This window comes from Apteryx rowi, unplaced genomic scaffold, assembly GCF_003343035.1.
Source record: "Apteryx rowi isolate R43461 unplaced genomic scaffold, aptRow1 scaffold_30, whole genome shotgun sequence".
NCBI classification, from domain to species: domain Eukaryota; kingdom Metazoa; phylum Chordata; class Aves; order Apterygiformes; family Apterygidae; genus Apteryx; species Apteryx rowi.
The window spans coordinates 4,365,838-4,381,700 of NW_020449419.1; the positions used below are offsets into that span (position 1 = coordinate 4,365,838).

Consider the following 15,863-nt stretch of genomic DNA (forward strand, 5'->3'; position numbering starts at 1 on the left):
CAGCGCCCCGCGGCCCCGCCCCGCCCGTGACCTCAGCGTGCGCACCGGGCGCCGCGGCCGTTGCGGCGCGCGCGCCTCACGTGACGCAGGTAACGGTCCCCCGCCCGGCTCCCCTGCCCCCCCCCTTCCCTCCCCGTCGCGGCCTGTCCCCGGGCGGCGGTGGCGGCGCTGTGCCAGGCGGGCTAGGGCCCCCCGCCCCGCGGGTCTGTCACCCTGGCGGCGGGCGGGAGAGCGGCAGGCGCGGAGGGGCGGGCGGGCCTGGCGGCGGCGCAGCCCCGGCGCGGCGGGGGCGTCGGGCGGCCCCGCCTGCGCCGGCCTCTTCTCTCGGCCGGTGAGCGGGGCGCCGAAGCGACCAGGTTTGCCGGGTGTCCCCGGTCCGAGGCGGGGGGCGGCAGGGTACGAATGACCCCTACTGCCCGCCAGGTTTCCCCCGCGCTTCGGGAGTTTCTTGATAGCCGAGGCTGTGGTGAGGTTAGCGCTGCGTCACCCCCTGAAACACGTCACCTCCCTGCCACCCGCCTCCCTCCCTCCATCTCTCTCTCCCTTTCTTTTTTTTTTCTTTTTTTTTTTTTCTTTAAGGAAAGCAAGAGTCTTATATCAGGTAGTTTCATTCCGTAGAGCTGGCTCCATTGCTAAGGCTTACGATGAACTGTGGTGAATGCACAGCTTGTAAACTTCCTCCAGTTCACCTTTTTGGGTGGAAAATTATGCATCTTTATATAGTATGGCACTTCTGCTGGAAGGAAAAGAAACATTTAGTGTGTAGGTGTATGTTCCTGAAGCAGCCTTATTTGCTAAGACTACTTCATGCTGCTCAAATTTCAATTGTCCATGACAGGCTTCTGAAGTTAGTTTATTACTTTTGCCCGTTTTTCATTATTCCAATTACTCTATCTTGCGATTAGAATTATTCTATCTTAAGAACTTTAGGAGGGAGTTGTATCAGGTATATAGGAGAAAATGGCTATGCTAGTGGATAAATGAGGTTTTTGTGAAGCGTGGACCAGGCTTACTGATGACTTCTTCTCGCAGCATAAGAAGCACTTATTAGCATTGGTAGCAGGACTTCATATGTGTCTAAGAAAGTCAGTAAGGATACTGGCAATGCCAGGAGAATATTGATTCATGTGAGACTTTGCAATGTATTTATGTTTAATGTGATCTTGAAAAAAGCTGGATAAACACTTCTGATATCAAAAGTGTCTTGCTGTTATCTTTTTCTTATGCTTCCATACCCCCTGAAAACCAGGGTAGACAGGGTAGAATAATTGACAAGACTGTCCATCGCATTAGCTCGCTTCTTGAGTTGAAAGTGCTAAGGTAAAAGCTAGCTCGTGGCTCAAGACACATATACAATACTGTAAAACAGCTGTAGACTTTTTCAACTGCTTCATTTACTTTCACTGTTTAATGGTGCTTTGGTGCATTAACTATCAGGGTCTCTTTCTGGTTCATTGCTTCTTTCTCATTTTTGACCTCCGGTAGAGATTTAATTAATATCTTCTTTTGGTTGCTCTTAGCTGAGCTTGATTCCTTGCCAATCACTGTTTTCATTTCAAGGTTGATTTAGGAAACATAGCAGAATGGAACAATCCTCTTTCTTACTTCTGTCTGCTGTCCTTTGTGCAGATTTTTGACTGACAGTCTCAAGACTGAGTAGACTGGAATGGTCTGTGATCATGCTGGTGGTCTTTGATTTGTTTAGTGTTGATGCTGACAGCTGACACCTGCGCTGAAGAGCTGCAAGCACAAAAGGAAGAACCAGGAAGAAGCTGGTTTTATTGACTGAAATTAATCTGTAGTTGAAATATAACCAGAACTACACCATTGGTGGCTTTGTCCATTTCTGTTTCATATATGCGCAGGTTGAGGCATTACTTTTTCATGAGGTAGAAATAATACCTGTGGTACAAGTTTTCTTCACTAAGGATCTTTAGATCTGCACAGGAGTCAAGTAATCCATATCTGATTTTATAGATCATGTATTTAGTAGTTATCACTTGAAATGTGACCCTGACCCTATTTTGGAATTTAAATGGAATTGGAGGGAAGTAGCAGGTACCACTTATGAGCTCTTTGTTTCTATTATATCCATATAAGTATTATGCAGATTTTGTGTCTGTTTTCAAATCTCCCTGACAAACTGTTGTTATTTTCCTATTGGTTCTTCTCTAGCTGCTGGAAGAAAGAATCACACATCCTCCAGGGAAGAAACTTATGCAAGAGAGAATGTGAAATTATCTGTATTTAAGAAGCTTGCCACTGTAGTGTGACAAACTGAGATAAATGTTCCTCTCATTCTCTTCAGCTCTTTGCAAAGCACTTTAAACAAAGGTTGGTAACCCTTTAGGAAAGAGCTGGCAGTTCATATCCACCTGCTGAAGTACGTGTGCAGAAGTTTGGAAGTATAGGGTGGGATTCACGTGGAGTAAGAGACTAGATAATCATTTTTAGCGGAAATGGGGTTAGGTATAGAGTCCTAGGTGCCATTGTGACATCTCAATTCTTACTGTTATAAAGCGTTAAAATCTTATGCAGTTGTGAGAAATGCCGTGATGCATATGTGTAGTGTTGTTGGTGCCATTATATCTTAAAGAGTGTAATGTATATAGACAATGTATTTTTAGCTCTGCCAGCGTTGCCCTAGTTGCACTGAGTTTGTAGAGGACTTAATCTGCTTTCAGAATAGTGCTGGCAGCTTTTGTACTTCCGTAGCTGCCTGGGAGCCCTAATCACAGATGAGGTGTTAACAAAGGAGGAAATCAGTGTTGTAATAAGCTTTGAATCTCTAAAATGAGAAAAGACAAGTGAATATAGATAGAGAAGGAAATAATGCTGATCGGCAAAATATATAGGGGGTTCAACATAGTCTCACCATTGCCAATTTCCTGAAAACACCAAACAGGAAAAGAAGAGTGTATGAGGGGGTTGGAGGGTTCATTTTTTTGTTGTTGTTGTTGATTTAAAGGAGGATTATGCACTAATTCTGGTGATACTCCCTTTGGAGAATACTTCCCATATACCTGGGCACTGTGGAGAATGTGTACAAGTGCTTGTTTGGAAAATTCAACAGATGGATGATGGCAGCTGGTATTATGAGCTAGCAATCAGTTACGATAGTGGATGAGAGCTGAAAGGCTGCAGAAGTCTTGAAAGAGGAGACAAGCAAATCTGGTGTGATAAAGGAGGAGAGTTTGCTGCTGGGATGATGTGGTTAAAGTCAGAGACTCGGAAAGTGATCCTGTCAGCAGCTTTCAAAATAGATGCCAAAAATGGCTTTGTGATGGCCGCAGAGGAGCATGCAGTAATACTGATTTTTAACAGTTAAATCACAGTTATCTAACTTTAGGGCCTTTTTTTGTTTGTTTGTTTAAAAGACCAATATTTATTCTAAACTCAGGATGAAAAAATAGTTTTTCCTATTCCCTACCAGTTTAGGTAACGGTAAGTTTCCTATTTTATAATCATATATTTCCTAATTTTTTAAATGCCTATGTTTTGGGTGAAAGAGAACAAGGGAAGGATTTTTCTGTTGCTTCTTTTATTAGAGATAAAAGAATCTTTGCATATAACAGGTAAAATAGAATCAGATCTATGACTTAAATTGACAGTGTTGTTTCTAAAACACTTTAAAGTTAATATGGCAGTTCAGTACTTTTGTTTTTAGGAATTGTTTAACTAGTCAAACTAAACAACAAAAAATTTGCATTTTACCATCTGACCAAAGAAATTACTTTTCAAGGTGAGTAACAGAACAAATGAGGAATGCATATATGACAGAGTTAAATCTGAATCTTTGTTGTTCTTAATTTGTATCCTATCCTTTATATTCTTTCCTAGATAGTTCTAAAGTGTAAACAAAATTAATAATTTCTTTTCACACTATTGCTGTTCTTTTTGCTATTGTAGTATTTACAGCATTGAGGTTAGACTGTTTTGAGGTCTAATTGCAAGCTACATTTGTGAATTTTATTCTGAGGGTGAGCTTTAATTCCCATTGCTAGCACCAGAGCTGATGATGTTCAGTGTTCCCAAGATTCAACTTTTTTTTTCTGATTGTGTTCAAAATTATGGGGAATCTGCTCACCTTGTTAAAAAGCAAGTAGGAGGTCATTGGAAGGACAAGATAAATCTTGCTAGTTAAGAGTACAAATTAAACCAAGCTTCCTCTAAAATGTAACCCTATTTGATTCAAGGCTAATGTCAATATGAAGGCAGTGGGCTTTTTTCCAACCGTTGCATGTGTAGGTTGAAGCTGTTCATTGAACCTACCCCACTTTGGCTTTGTAAAAAGCCACTGCTTTCTTCAACTGTGAGACAGCAGTTAGAGTTGCCAAGAGCTCCAGAAAAGCAAGTGGTTAGCAGTCTCATGCACTCCCAGGGAAGCAAGACTTGGGGGTCGTGTGGTACAAGGGGTGTCATGATTGCTGTGGAAACCTGTGGACGTGGGGGTGGCCATCAGCGACACTTCCAGTGTGGTAAGTGCGGCTCTATAGGCAATCATGGAGTGTCCTCTGTCCTGAAGATAACTTCATGCCTACGCCTGAGCTTTGTTAAAGAGCTCTCTAGCCATAAACCTCAGTTTTGACTGTGAGACTGAAAAGTGCCTTTAATTTAATGGCCATTTTTCTGATTAGGTTTGCTTTTTGTCTTATTAATAGACTTGGATCTTCTGTCTAATAAACAGACATGAGTCATCTGAAGTTGTTTGCAGCTACGCTGAAGTGGCATGGCATTAAACTTCTGGAAAARCATGATATAGCCAGAAAGGTATTTTTCCATGGCCAACGATATGTTTCATCAGGAATCTCAGAACCGTTCCTGAGTGGGAGTAATTCCAGTTATGTGGAGGAAATGTATTATGCATGGCTTGAAAACCCTAAAAGTGTGCATAAGGTAAGTCTAAAAGTTCACTGAAAATTATATTATTAGGTTGAGTGGAATTGATTTTTTCTATTTTTAACTTTCTTTATAAAAGTCCAGAGAAAGGTTTTGTATGAAATGAAAAATATGAAACTAATTTCCTGCATATTGATTGTTATAAGATCTGATGTTACAGCAAAGCAAAAGTACAGAGGAGCCACAGGCATGGTGAACTTGGCTAAAAGAGTGAGAAGTCCAGACTAGCAATAGTAAGCTGCTTAGTAACTTTCAGAATTCTTCTATGGAATGGACATTGAAGAAGTCTGTTAAGTAAGTAATTAGATCCTGAGGAACACCCAAGAAGTAAAATGCTTTTAATATTTTGGTTTACTTATCCCCTGATATAACCATATTACAATATGTTATAATTAAGTAGTATATATATTTGTTGGTACTTCTAAACTGCTTAAAGAAGATGAATGTTCAGTTCCCTTCCCTTAGGAAGTTATAATCTTAAAACTGAATCTGAAGTTGTCAAGAAAGCCAGAAGTATTTTGTTCAGTGCCTCTCTCCAGGCTACATGCACTTTTTTTTTTTTTAACTTTAAATCATATTTCCTAAATCCTTCCTTGTGGGGAAAATACATGGACTTGTTTTTTATTTCTAACAGGTTTTCTGCTGACAATAAAGACTCTCTTATGGTGGTACTTTTATATTAAGAAGTTGATGAAAAGTCCAATAAAGTCTAAGATAGACAAGACAGTCATCTTCTATAGAAGTAGTGCAAATTGTGCCCTGGTTGTTTTAGCAAATTTGTTGTGTGTTCCTTTATTCTTGGGGCAAGTATATCAAAATGTCACTTAGAAGTTGGTGCTTTAAGTCTGATAATCTGTTTAAAGAGTGAGGAAGCGATGCACATTGAGGGGAAAAAATGGATACCAAAATAAGGGTCTTGTTTTTCCGTATGAATTTAATTCTGTTGGAAGGCAACATACATACAATGACAACTTTGAAGAGTGCATGTTATTCACACAAGAGGTACATCCCAGCCTTTTGTGTTATGCCTGAGCTTGAAACTGAAGAGACCTTTTCCAGGGTTGGCTCCTTTTCTCACCTTGTCTGTCTTTGATTTCTCTTCATGTACCTGCCAACTAAGTTTCCAAATAGTGTAGAGCAAGGCAGCATGTTGTGTGAATGCATTAAATTAATTTCTGAGAAGCCCTCAGCACGTTTGTTCTGCGAGTCAATATTAACCCTTTATTGTAAGGGCACTGAAGGAATGAACTAATGTATTAGTAGTGTGTGGGGCGACACCTTGTTTTTGCTTTTTTTTTCTTTAAGTTACATGGACTTGTGACAACCTTCTTTCCTTTAGGAAGAAGGGAATTTCTTGTTCAATCCCTTTACAGCTGAATGACTTTTGCTGCTGTGAAGTCTGATTTTTGTTTTAATGGGACATAAACCTTAATAAATTACATAAATGTTATGCTGTTAAATCAATCATAAGGCAGTAGATTAGGACTGCTAGAGTCGGGATCTCTGCAGGAAGGAAGCTCGAAGACTTCCTTCAAGGATAGTGGGAAGGGGGAAGGGAAGGGGAAAGGGAAGGGAAGGGAGAGCCACTGCCAGGAGCTGATGGCGGTGCTGAAGGCGATGCTCCTGTGCCCACGGCAAGCTGGGCCTCGGGGCAAGCGGTGTCCTCCGCTGAGGCAGGAAACTTTCCTGACACAACCACCCTAGGACGGAAGACAGAATTCTGTTAAAGGTGGTCAGTTATTCAGGGTGTTCTGGCCCTGCTCATTATTTTGCTGATACTAGGAGGTGAATGGACATGGTAAAAATCCTGCTGACGGACTGTCCAATTCATCTGGCAGGTCTAGCGCAGTTAAGGGGCAGTTTCTGAAGAGGGAATACAATTTGTAGTTTGAATAGCAACTGATAAATTAACAGAAGTGCATTGACAGAGGAATGTAGACGTGCTGGCTGACTAGTGTGTGGCCCAGAGAATGTATCCCAAGTAATTCAAGATGTATTTTGGAAATGTGTGAATTCTTTTCCAGGTTAAGCATATCCCAACATAATGAATTGAAGTGAATTCATTATGTGTCTGGTTTATGAGGCTTAAAAGGATATGATTGATGAAAATTATGAATTGCTTCACAAGTATCCTTGCCTAAAAAATTGGGTTTGTTCCAGTCTGAAAAGGGGGTGGGGGGGGGAGGCAGTTGTGATTAATCTGGCTTTGATTCACCAAAGAATTTCATTTTTAGTTTCTTGAAAGCCACCTCCTTTCTTCAGCTAAAAACTGTAAGTACTCCTGAAAGATTTTTGACTGACAGAAATTGTTCAACTTGGGCTTTTAAAATAATACTAATAAAACAAGCAAAAAGTGTTGAGAATTCAGGTCACCCTGTGTATTCTTAAATATACAGAAAAATGCATACCATAGTTTCATGGCTCCAGAGGAAGTTGTGAATTCATCATTCTGCCACAGAAAATTGTGGGAATGTAGGAAAATCATGACGAGAGACCTACAGCTTGTGTGGTGTTAGTTATGGTTGTTAACATTTTCAATCTCTCTGCAGGCCACTCGTATTTTATTGTATTATCCGATATGCCCCATCATGGTTTAGAGATCTAATCTATGTTAGGCTTTTAGACATTACAATAAGTCAATAAATATTTTTCTTCCTTGTGTTCCTGCTGTTTCCTCTTCTTGGATATCTCCTGCTTATTGGAGGGAATGTGCCTCCTAGTTGATGAGAGGAAGTGTTTATTGTTCTTGGGCTTTTAAAATCCTACTTTATTCACTTTCACTTAGAAACTCCAATTAATCAAGCCTCCTCAAATTATTTCTCTCTCAGAAGATTTTATTGGACATCTGTTTCCATATATGCATATTAAAAGCTGCTGTTTGAAATGTGGCTGTCATGTTCAAGTGAACACATTCAGTGTTACTGGTGTTTGTCCTATAGATCTCTCCTTTCTTTTTGTACCACAGTTGTATATCTAGGAATACATATCTGTATCCAGAGGACCTTTTATTCCTTTGTGTAAATCCATTCCTGATGATTTCCTGCTTTTCCTTGTCTTTTGTATTTCCTTTCCTTAAAGTAGCCAGAACAACAATCAGAATAAAATGACATGGGCTCTGAAAAAGGCATCATTATTTTTGCTCGGAGTGTGGTGTCAGGGCCATAGATCATAACAGAGAAGCTTGACAAGGCTCAGTTATTACTATCACAAGATTAATTACAAAACTGCATGGTTGGATATTGAGTACATGATGCCTACCATGTTATACTATATGCAGCCACTCTACCGTGAGTGTGTAATCACTTCCTCATTCTGTGTACTTGGAAGAAGGGTTTTTCTGGCTTTGGCTTTTTGTTTCTTTTTTCACAACTAATGATGTAGTGATTCTCACTTTGTGTTTTCTAAGGCTTTACTGTCCTCACTATAGTTGATATATATTATAATGTCACTAGAAAAAACAAAYCTTCAAGATAACTAATACATTGCTTGTTCTTCTATGTGTAGTGCTGTTTATTGTATGAGAGTAAAATATTGTCGCTGAATCAGTTGAATTATATTAATTCGGAAATTAAAAACAATATTAATTACAAAATAAATTTGCTGACTAGAAGAAGAAAATAGAGGAATGTATCATGTATCACTATGTCAATTTATTTAATCTCTTTTTTTTTCCAAAGAGGTATTTTAAAAAAAAATCTGTTGCAAGTCTCCTCTTCATATAATTCCATTCTAAACCCCAAACCTGTGGTGCTACCCTTTTCTTAAAGAACTTTACTCATTTAGTTGAGAAACCTCCAGATTTGTGGGTCTTTTGTCTGTTCAGTCACATGGCAAGTGCTGTTGCCAAAAACTGACATTGATACACAAGACTTGAAGACTATAATCTGGTATCAATCTTGAAAGACACTACAGAAATTTTTAAAGGCTTTGATGGATGTGTGTCTAGAAAAAACTAATTTTCTATAGCCAAATGATGTATTTTCCCTCCCCTCTGATTAAATGTCAAGCCTGCTCAACAAATCAATACGTTCAAAAATATGATAGGAAAAAATAGTGTGGGTTCCTTCTGTCCCAGCTGGCTGCATCTTCAGATGTAAACATTCTGAAGGTATTTCTTTGTATTTGTGAGTTTGCCTGAAGCAAGGGTGCTATGCTTATTCTCCTTAAACATGTAGCTTGTTGGGCAAATCTATTTGGGTTGTGTTAGCAGCTGTCCCAGCAGACTGCTTGTCCAAAAACACATTCAGCTGTTTCAGGCCTGTACTCTGATAACTTTTTTTATGTCGAAATCCAAAACTTTTGACACAACAAAGGAATAGTTGTGTTATGATCATCATTTTCTGTGGAAAAATTGAGGAAGGAACCTTAACATAAACAAAGATATTCTTTGTTAAAATTATGTATGAAAAGTGAATGTCAGATTTGTCATGGTGATTTGCCAAATGTGTATTGAGAACTTCTTAGTTTAATCAAAATTAGTAACTGTATACTGCAGAAATAATACCTTCAGTCTAAGTAACCTTAGTTGTACCACATAGAGGCTGTTGCTAGTTAGCACTGCAAACTGTCAGATTAGGTACTGTACAGGCATAGAATAAAAATACTGTTCTTAATTTAGAGTAAGAAGATGTATACAGAGAGCATCAAAGAAAATGCAGTTATGGTTCTTGTAGACCACTTACAGAATATTGTATAAATGCAGGCTTCTAATCTAAGCTAGGCTGGTAAGGTGTCAAGGGAAGAAGAATATAGGAAATAGGCATAAGTGGGAGAAAGAATGAACTCTTCACCAGCATGGCAGGAACTGACCACCAAGCATGATCCGACTGCCTCAATTTACCACATATAAACATTAGCCTAAAGTTTAGATCAATTCTGCCTAAGAACAGGTTTCGTAGATTTGTAGGTTGAGAGGTGCCTTAGAGGAATGTTTCTCTGACATTGGCCTCATGCTCATGGTGAGGTTCCTGCCTGCAGGTGCCATAAGACAACCCCCACCAACTTCCACAACTTAATCGTGGAAAGCTGGGCAAGGTTTAGCCCTCGTAGGTTGGCCCTCTCTTAGTGAAAACTTGCAGAAGTTTCAATAGGAAGACTCTTTTTGTTAATGAAAATAAAATAATATAATATCAACATGACAGATATAAGTTTTTAAAATTGTAATTCCTTTGCTGTATTTCATAATGAATATGTTAAGTAAAGTTCTTTAAAAATCAATTCTTTGGAATACTTATTGTCTTTYCTGGAACTGGTTCCTTGAAATCTGTTCGTTCCCAGCACATGGTGAGGGTGAATAACATGCACTGTAGAAAGTGAGATTTAACTTGCTCAGTTCTTCTGCTCCAGAATCAGAGGAACTAGATAAGAATAGTTACAAAGCTTTGGTCTTTCTGAGGGATAGGCAGGGGAGACTTAACACTATCTGTATCTAAATCAGCATCTAGAGGCAAACATCTGTGAGTGGCTGACTGGAGTAGATGACAAGGTGAGAACTTGAACTTGGCAGGAACAAAACATTTGTATAGAGGGACTGGAAGCCAAGTTTTTATTGCATCTTTTTCCTTCTCCTTGCAATATTCTTAAAATAAGATGAATCAGTTTGCTACAAGTATTGCATGTGGGCCTGTCTCAGAGGGAAAGTATCTTCCACAATTACCAGTATGATGAAACACCAGATGAAAGAATTGGGAAAGACTGACTGTAACACCTCCACAGAGGACTGTGGTCTTTAATAGATATTGCTGTTTGAAGGGACAGGACCCTGTCAAACCAGTCTCTGCTGATTTAAAGGTAAATCTGTTCTGCTGCTGCTGTCTATTGGCATCAATGTATTTAGTGCCATTCTAGCTTGGAACAGTGGCTACCTTATTAAAATAGAAATTGTTCAAGAAAAAATGGATTTGGGCATGTGTGAAGGAAGTGGCTTATGTAAAAGTGCAGGTGGAAATAAAAGAATCTTTCATTTGTTGTGATTCAATTTCCAAAATACTTATTTGTCTAAAGTTAAAACCTGCAGCTGAAACCAGGAACATAATTTCTTTCATAGTAAGATAACCTGAGCTAGTGAAGAAAGGATCTTACACCAAACACCTCACTTGGCAAAACTGTAATTGTTTTTAAACYGTTTCTTCAAGAAAGGCTGTTCAGTACTGATTCTGAGTTACCATATTCATTGCATATCTTGAAGTATCATGAGTTCTTTAAATATGATTAAAGGAATGGATTCATTTTATTAAGGTTTTCAATTTTGTAGGCTAGATCTTTACCAGTGACATAATGTTATACCCATTACTGGTTGCCTGAATAAACATCAGAGTTAAAAAGGGCTGGGTGAATAACATACTAATATGCTTTGTATTCACCTATGCTGGAGAGCTTTTCCCTGAACAAACTCTGCACTAGAAAGCAGAAGAAAATGGTTCTGTGTAAATGAAAACGTGGAGTTGCTACAGAGGTGTGGACGTATCCACGCTCTTCTGTTGCTGGCTACCATCAAATTTAATGCTGTAATGTAATGAGGTACCATCTGTGGCTTGTGTATGTAGCTGCTGGTTTTGGTTGTAGCTTTTCTTTGAGATAATTAATTTCCTTTCTTCCTTCCTTCTCCATACACGTCTAGTCCTGGGATTTGTTTTTCCGAAATGCTAATGCTGGCCAAGCGTATGACCCACACTTACCAGATCAGTTAGAAAGAAAGGCATCATTTCTTCAGAGCCATGGCCTAGCCCAGACACCGGGTAAAGCTGAGAAACTTGTTGAAGATCACCTTGCTGTGCAGTCTTTGATAAGAGCATACCAAGTAAGTATACTTCTGGTAGTTTTGGGAGGGCATCTTCTTTGCAAACAACCTATTTTTTTTCCTTTTTATGTCCTTGTTTATCTTCTGTTCTTTACTTCTGTCTCTTGTCTTGCTCCAGATTTTAAATACCTTGAACTAGACAGTCTTGTGTTCTCCGTACAGGGTCTGAACACTGAGGTCCTGGATTCAGACTGGGATCCCAAAGTGTTATTGCGCCTGTCACGCTATGAAGGTTCGATAGTAACAACTGAGACAGTAATGTAACAAAAAGAATGTTTATTTCCTCACGCAAGCTCTTGGATTAGTAACGTCCATTAAAATAATGTGATTACCAATTTAGAAAGGATAATGCAAAACTGTTGGTTACTGCGCTATTAATTGGAAGCACTGCTTATCCCTACTTGAAAGCTAGCTTGTTCACTCTCTTAGTGACAGGACTCTCAGCCTCAAGGAGTCACCTTAACCCAGCGTCCCAGGAAAAAGGGAGGGGGGGATACTCACGGTCCAACTGGAGAGGATGGTCAGGTCACATTCCCGTCCCTGCTCAAACTCTCTTAGCTTCCAAGTCTCTTCTTATACAGCTGGGGCTCTGGGCAAACACTGCTTTTGCTGACCTCTGCGAGTTTCACAATCACAAGACTGTTTGCTTGGAAAGACCCTGCTAGCAGGCAAGACCACAACACCTCCGTATCGCTTCTGCCCTCCCTGGGGGTCCATGCAGATTCCAGGTGGCAGACTTCAGTCTTGTTAATTCTTCTGTTCCACAGCCTTGCGTGTATCAGTTCTTGTGCATATCAATTGGCAAACTTCTTCAGTCCTGTTAAGTCTTCACTCCCTCGTCAGCACCTCTGGCTTGGCAAACTGAGGGTTCAGGTTACCCACAGCACTGATGCTGGTCGTCTGACCTAACCTGGCCCTGCCGCTTCAGCTGAACGGTTGGAGCCCTGGGGTGCCCACCACCTCGGCTTGACTCCTCCACATGCTTGCATGGAAGCTCTTTACGCAGCTAGAGTGGCATGCAAAGGGAATGTGAATCTATTGATTTCTGCCCGTTAACTGAGTGCAGGAGCCTAACGTGTCACATCTTAGCCATTGCTGCTCACTTGACTGTATTAAGATTTTTTTTTTTTTTTTTGGTCTCTAATTCAGTAAATTGTGAGATCAAAGTGGAAAACTAAGTAGTAGTTATTGAAAATATTTTGCTTCATATGAAGAGAGTTGTCCTGGATATATAGTGATATCGTCTGAAGCAGTGAAATCAAATGAATGTTCTGATGTGTGCAGTGAATTGTGAACTTTTACCTGTCTTCGACAGTGAACTTTTCCCTGATCCAAATCAGGGAAAGCTTGTGTTATGGTTCTAAATGTACTACCTTTTTGAAGAAAGGAGGAAATGTGCTTGCCTTCTCATGCTAAGTTAGTGTGAATTCTTGAGAATGCTGATTTTGGCAGGCTTATAGGTAGAAGAAGAGAGAAGAAATGATGAATTGAGAGGAATGTGAATTTTGGGAGGCTGAAAGTACTGAGTTTGGGTCAACTTGGAATTTCTTCTAGAGAAATTGTTTATCAAAGTTGACTTTGTTTCACACTCAGTTTTTTTTAACCCTTTTATTGAATTAAGAAATTAAAGTTTAATTTCCTTTTTTTCCTAAAAGAAAAAGGAATTTGGAAGTGTCACAGTGTTTTTGGCTTGATGTTTTCTAAATGTAAAACAAATTTTAACATTTTTATTTAAATGCATGTTTAATATCTTAATTTCAAAAAAAGGTTAAAAAAACCCACAACCCTGTGCATGAAACAAAAACCAACCATTTAGATCTGGGTTGAGCAAATGTTTCAGTTTGATTTTTAAAATGAACATTTTAAACTTTTTTTAAATAACTGTAATTTCCCAAGAAGTTTGCTACAGTTTGACTCTACAGATCTGTTCTGCTCAGCTGTAAGAATTGTTAACTCCTATTTGCTATGATCAGAGGAATGGAAGAAGTTATTTATTTATTTATTTTTAACTTTTCTGTACACTATGTTGTCACTACTGAGCCACATATTTACCCTTATAATTTAACTGTTGGGGAGATATTAATGACTGGAAAGATTTGTGAATATAGAGAAAACATGAACTTTGCTTAGAAATGTCTATGCAAGAAACAAGCACTTCAGCCCATTCACTTTTGCTTGCTATAAAACTTTTTTGAAGAATTAGAAAAAATCACAGAACCTTAGGCTGCTTTGCCACCATTTACTTGAAAATTGTTCAGGGATTGGTATTTTATTTCCTATATTTGAAAGTGTGCATTATTTGACTGAAGTGATAGGGTAGAAACGTCTCTATAAAAGGCAGGCACCTATGCGTCTGCGACAAACATTGAAAGGGGTTTACCTAAGGCAACTGTCTGTTTTTAAAGGTATTTAATAGCCTTTAAATTCACCACTGAAGGGATACAATAGATTTGTGACCTTCCTTCCTTCGATAATGGAATGGAATGGAAAAGGATGCAGAATTTTCATTTCTCAAACCTGTCAGTGTTTTATGGTTTTTGTGGTAAACTGCTTTGTGGTCTGTTGAACTGGTTTTCTGGAAAGGCAGTTAATCTATTGCTTTTTCTAATGTAGGGAGCTGGGCACACTGAAAGAGGGATTTCCAGTGAAATTTGTGTGCTTAACAAAAATGAGCTTAAACACAGATGTTTCCAAGTTAATTTCTTGACTCTTCTTTTATAACGTGCATTTTTTTGCATCTGTGTTCAGAAGACATGATTTTAAAGTCTAGTTTCAGGTAGTCTGTGCTTGCAGTTAGTTGAATTTGTAGCAATTGATGAAGTTTTTCCATGCCTGAGTTTTCACAAGAATGATTTCTACTTTGTGCAGTTGTTACCGTTTTCAGTATCCATTGAAAAAAAGGAAGGGGGGTTGTTAGAAGACAAGGAAATATGATGCAACCAGTGTATATCCAGGTGGCTGGATATACTGTTCTGGCTGTAATCAAGCAAGGTTCAGAGATTACTGACCCCTCTCTCAGTTCTGCAAGCACAGCTGTAAGTGGAGTTGCTCCTAGCCAGTTTCTGTCAAATAATGTTGATTAGATTAAGCAGGTTTAGTGTTTAAGCTAGGTAAGGGTGCTTCTTTACCCTCTTTCCCATTTGTTTCATACTGACAGAATAAAGTTAGGAAGTGATTTTATATACATTTGTACTAGCATATGTTTCTAGGATGGTAACTTGTAGTGTAAAATGTTAATAAATTACTGAAGATGGGCTAGAGATGATGTCTTCATCAAGAATGGTGTTTCTGACTGCTGCCTGCGCTCTGATGCGTTATGCTCAAGTGAGATCCATGAAATGTGTGGTTGTTTTGATGTATTGATGATGATTATATTTTTTCATTTGCAGCAGAGTCAGAATTAGAATTATAGGTTCTGATTCAATGCAAAACTCTCATGGGTTTTGTCTGATATTTGGCACAAATATGGAGAAGTCTGTCCCACCAGTTCTTGGAGAAGTCTCTGTCCCATCAGTTTCTTGCAGTCTTTGCAAATATGTCAAAAACTTGAACTAGAGGCCAGCTCAAAAGCATACCTGTTTGCACTCTGTCTCTACCTTAAAAAATGAATAAATGAATTGAGGTGTTATTTTGGTGGTTTTTGAGAGGGTGGCATCATCGGTGCTGGCTTGAGGGTTTTGGCTTGGTCCGTCAGAGTCGGTGCATCCTCTGACCATGCGTTTGGCTCCTTTGCATTCCATGTTGAGTATTAGCTTTTAACAAATAAAATAGATCAATTAAGTTGCAATTCACTTTAGCACCTCTGCTAAATATTTACTAATTTGGATGTTACATATCCTTTGTGTTATGTTAGAAAGGCTTTATCTTTCTTTTTTCCCCATCTGTAATAAAAGTTATCATATTGAAAGAAGCTATATTCCTAAAACGTGCTTTCAGAAAATAGTATAGAATAAGACTAATTAGTTCTGCACCACTTTGAATACATGGTAGATCCAGGTAATTTTTCTTACCTGGAGAACAAAACACTGTTTTTTCAAATATGTAGTTGAACTTAGTAATTTTTAAAAACCCATTGTAACAGAGGATTATTGAAAGGGGTTCAAGTATTCTTATTTTTTTTTAAGAACTTCTCCAATACTGAATATTTCTTTTTTTTTTTTTTTTT

At 39.0% G+C, this 15,863-nt stretch overlaps 1 protein-coding gene across 5 annotated transcripts in view; it reads left to right on the forward strand.

Moving 5' to 3' along the window:
* Nucleotides 1-16: 16 nt before the first annotated feature.
* Nucleotides 17-15,863, forward strand: part of OGDHL (oxoglutarate dehydrogenase like) — a 132,555-nt gene continuing 116,708 nt past the window's right edge. For all 5 annotated transcript variants that reach the window (XR_003254245.1, XR_003254246.1, XR_003254247.1 and 2 more), the window contains exons 1-4: nucleotides 17-89; nucleotides 2,176-2,334; nucleotides 4,662-4,896; nucleotides 11,519-11,698. Coding sequence is in view for 2 of the 5 variants with exons in the window: in XM_026069934.1 (XP_025925719.1) it covers nucleotides 4,690-4,896; nucleotides 11,519-11,698 (387 nt within the window). In the remaining 3 variants the exon portion in view is untranslated. The remainder of the gene's footprint in view (nucleotides 90-2,175; nucleotides 2,335-4,661; nucleotides 4,897-11,518; nucleotides 11,699-15,863) is intronic.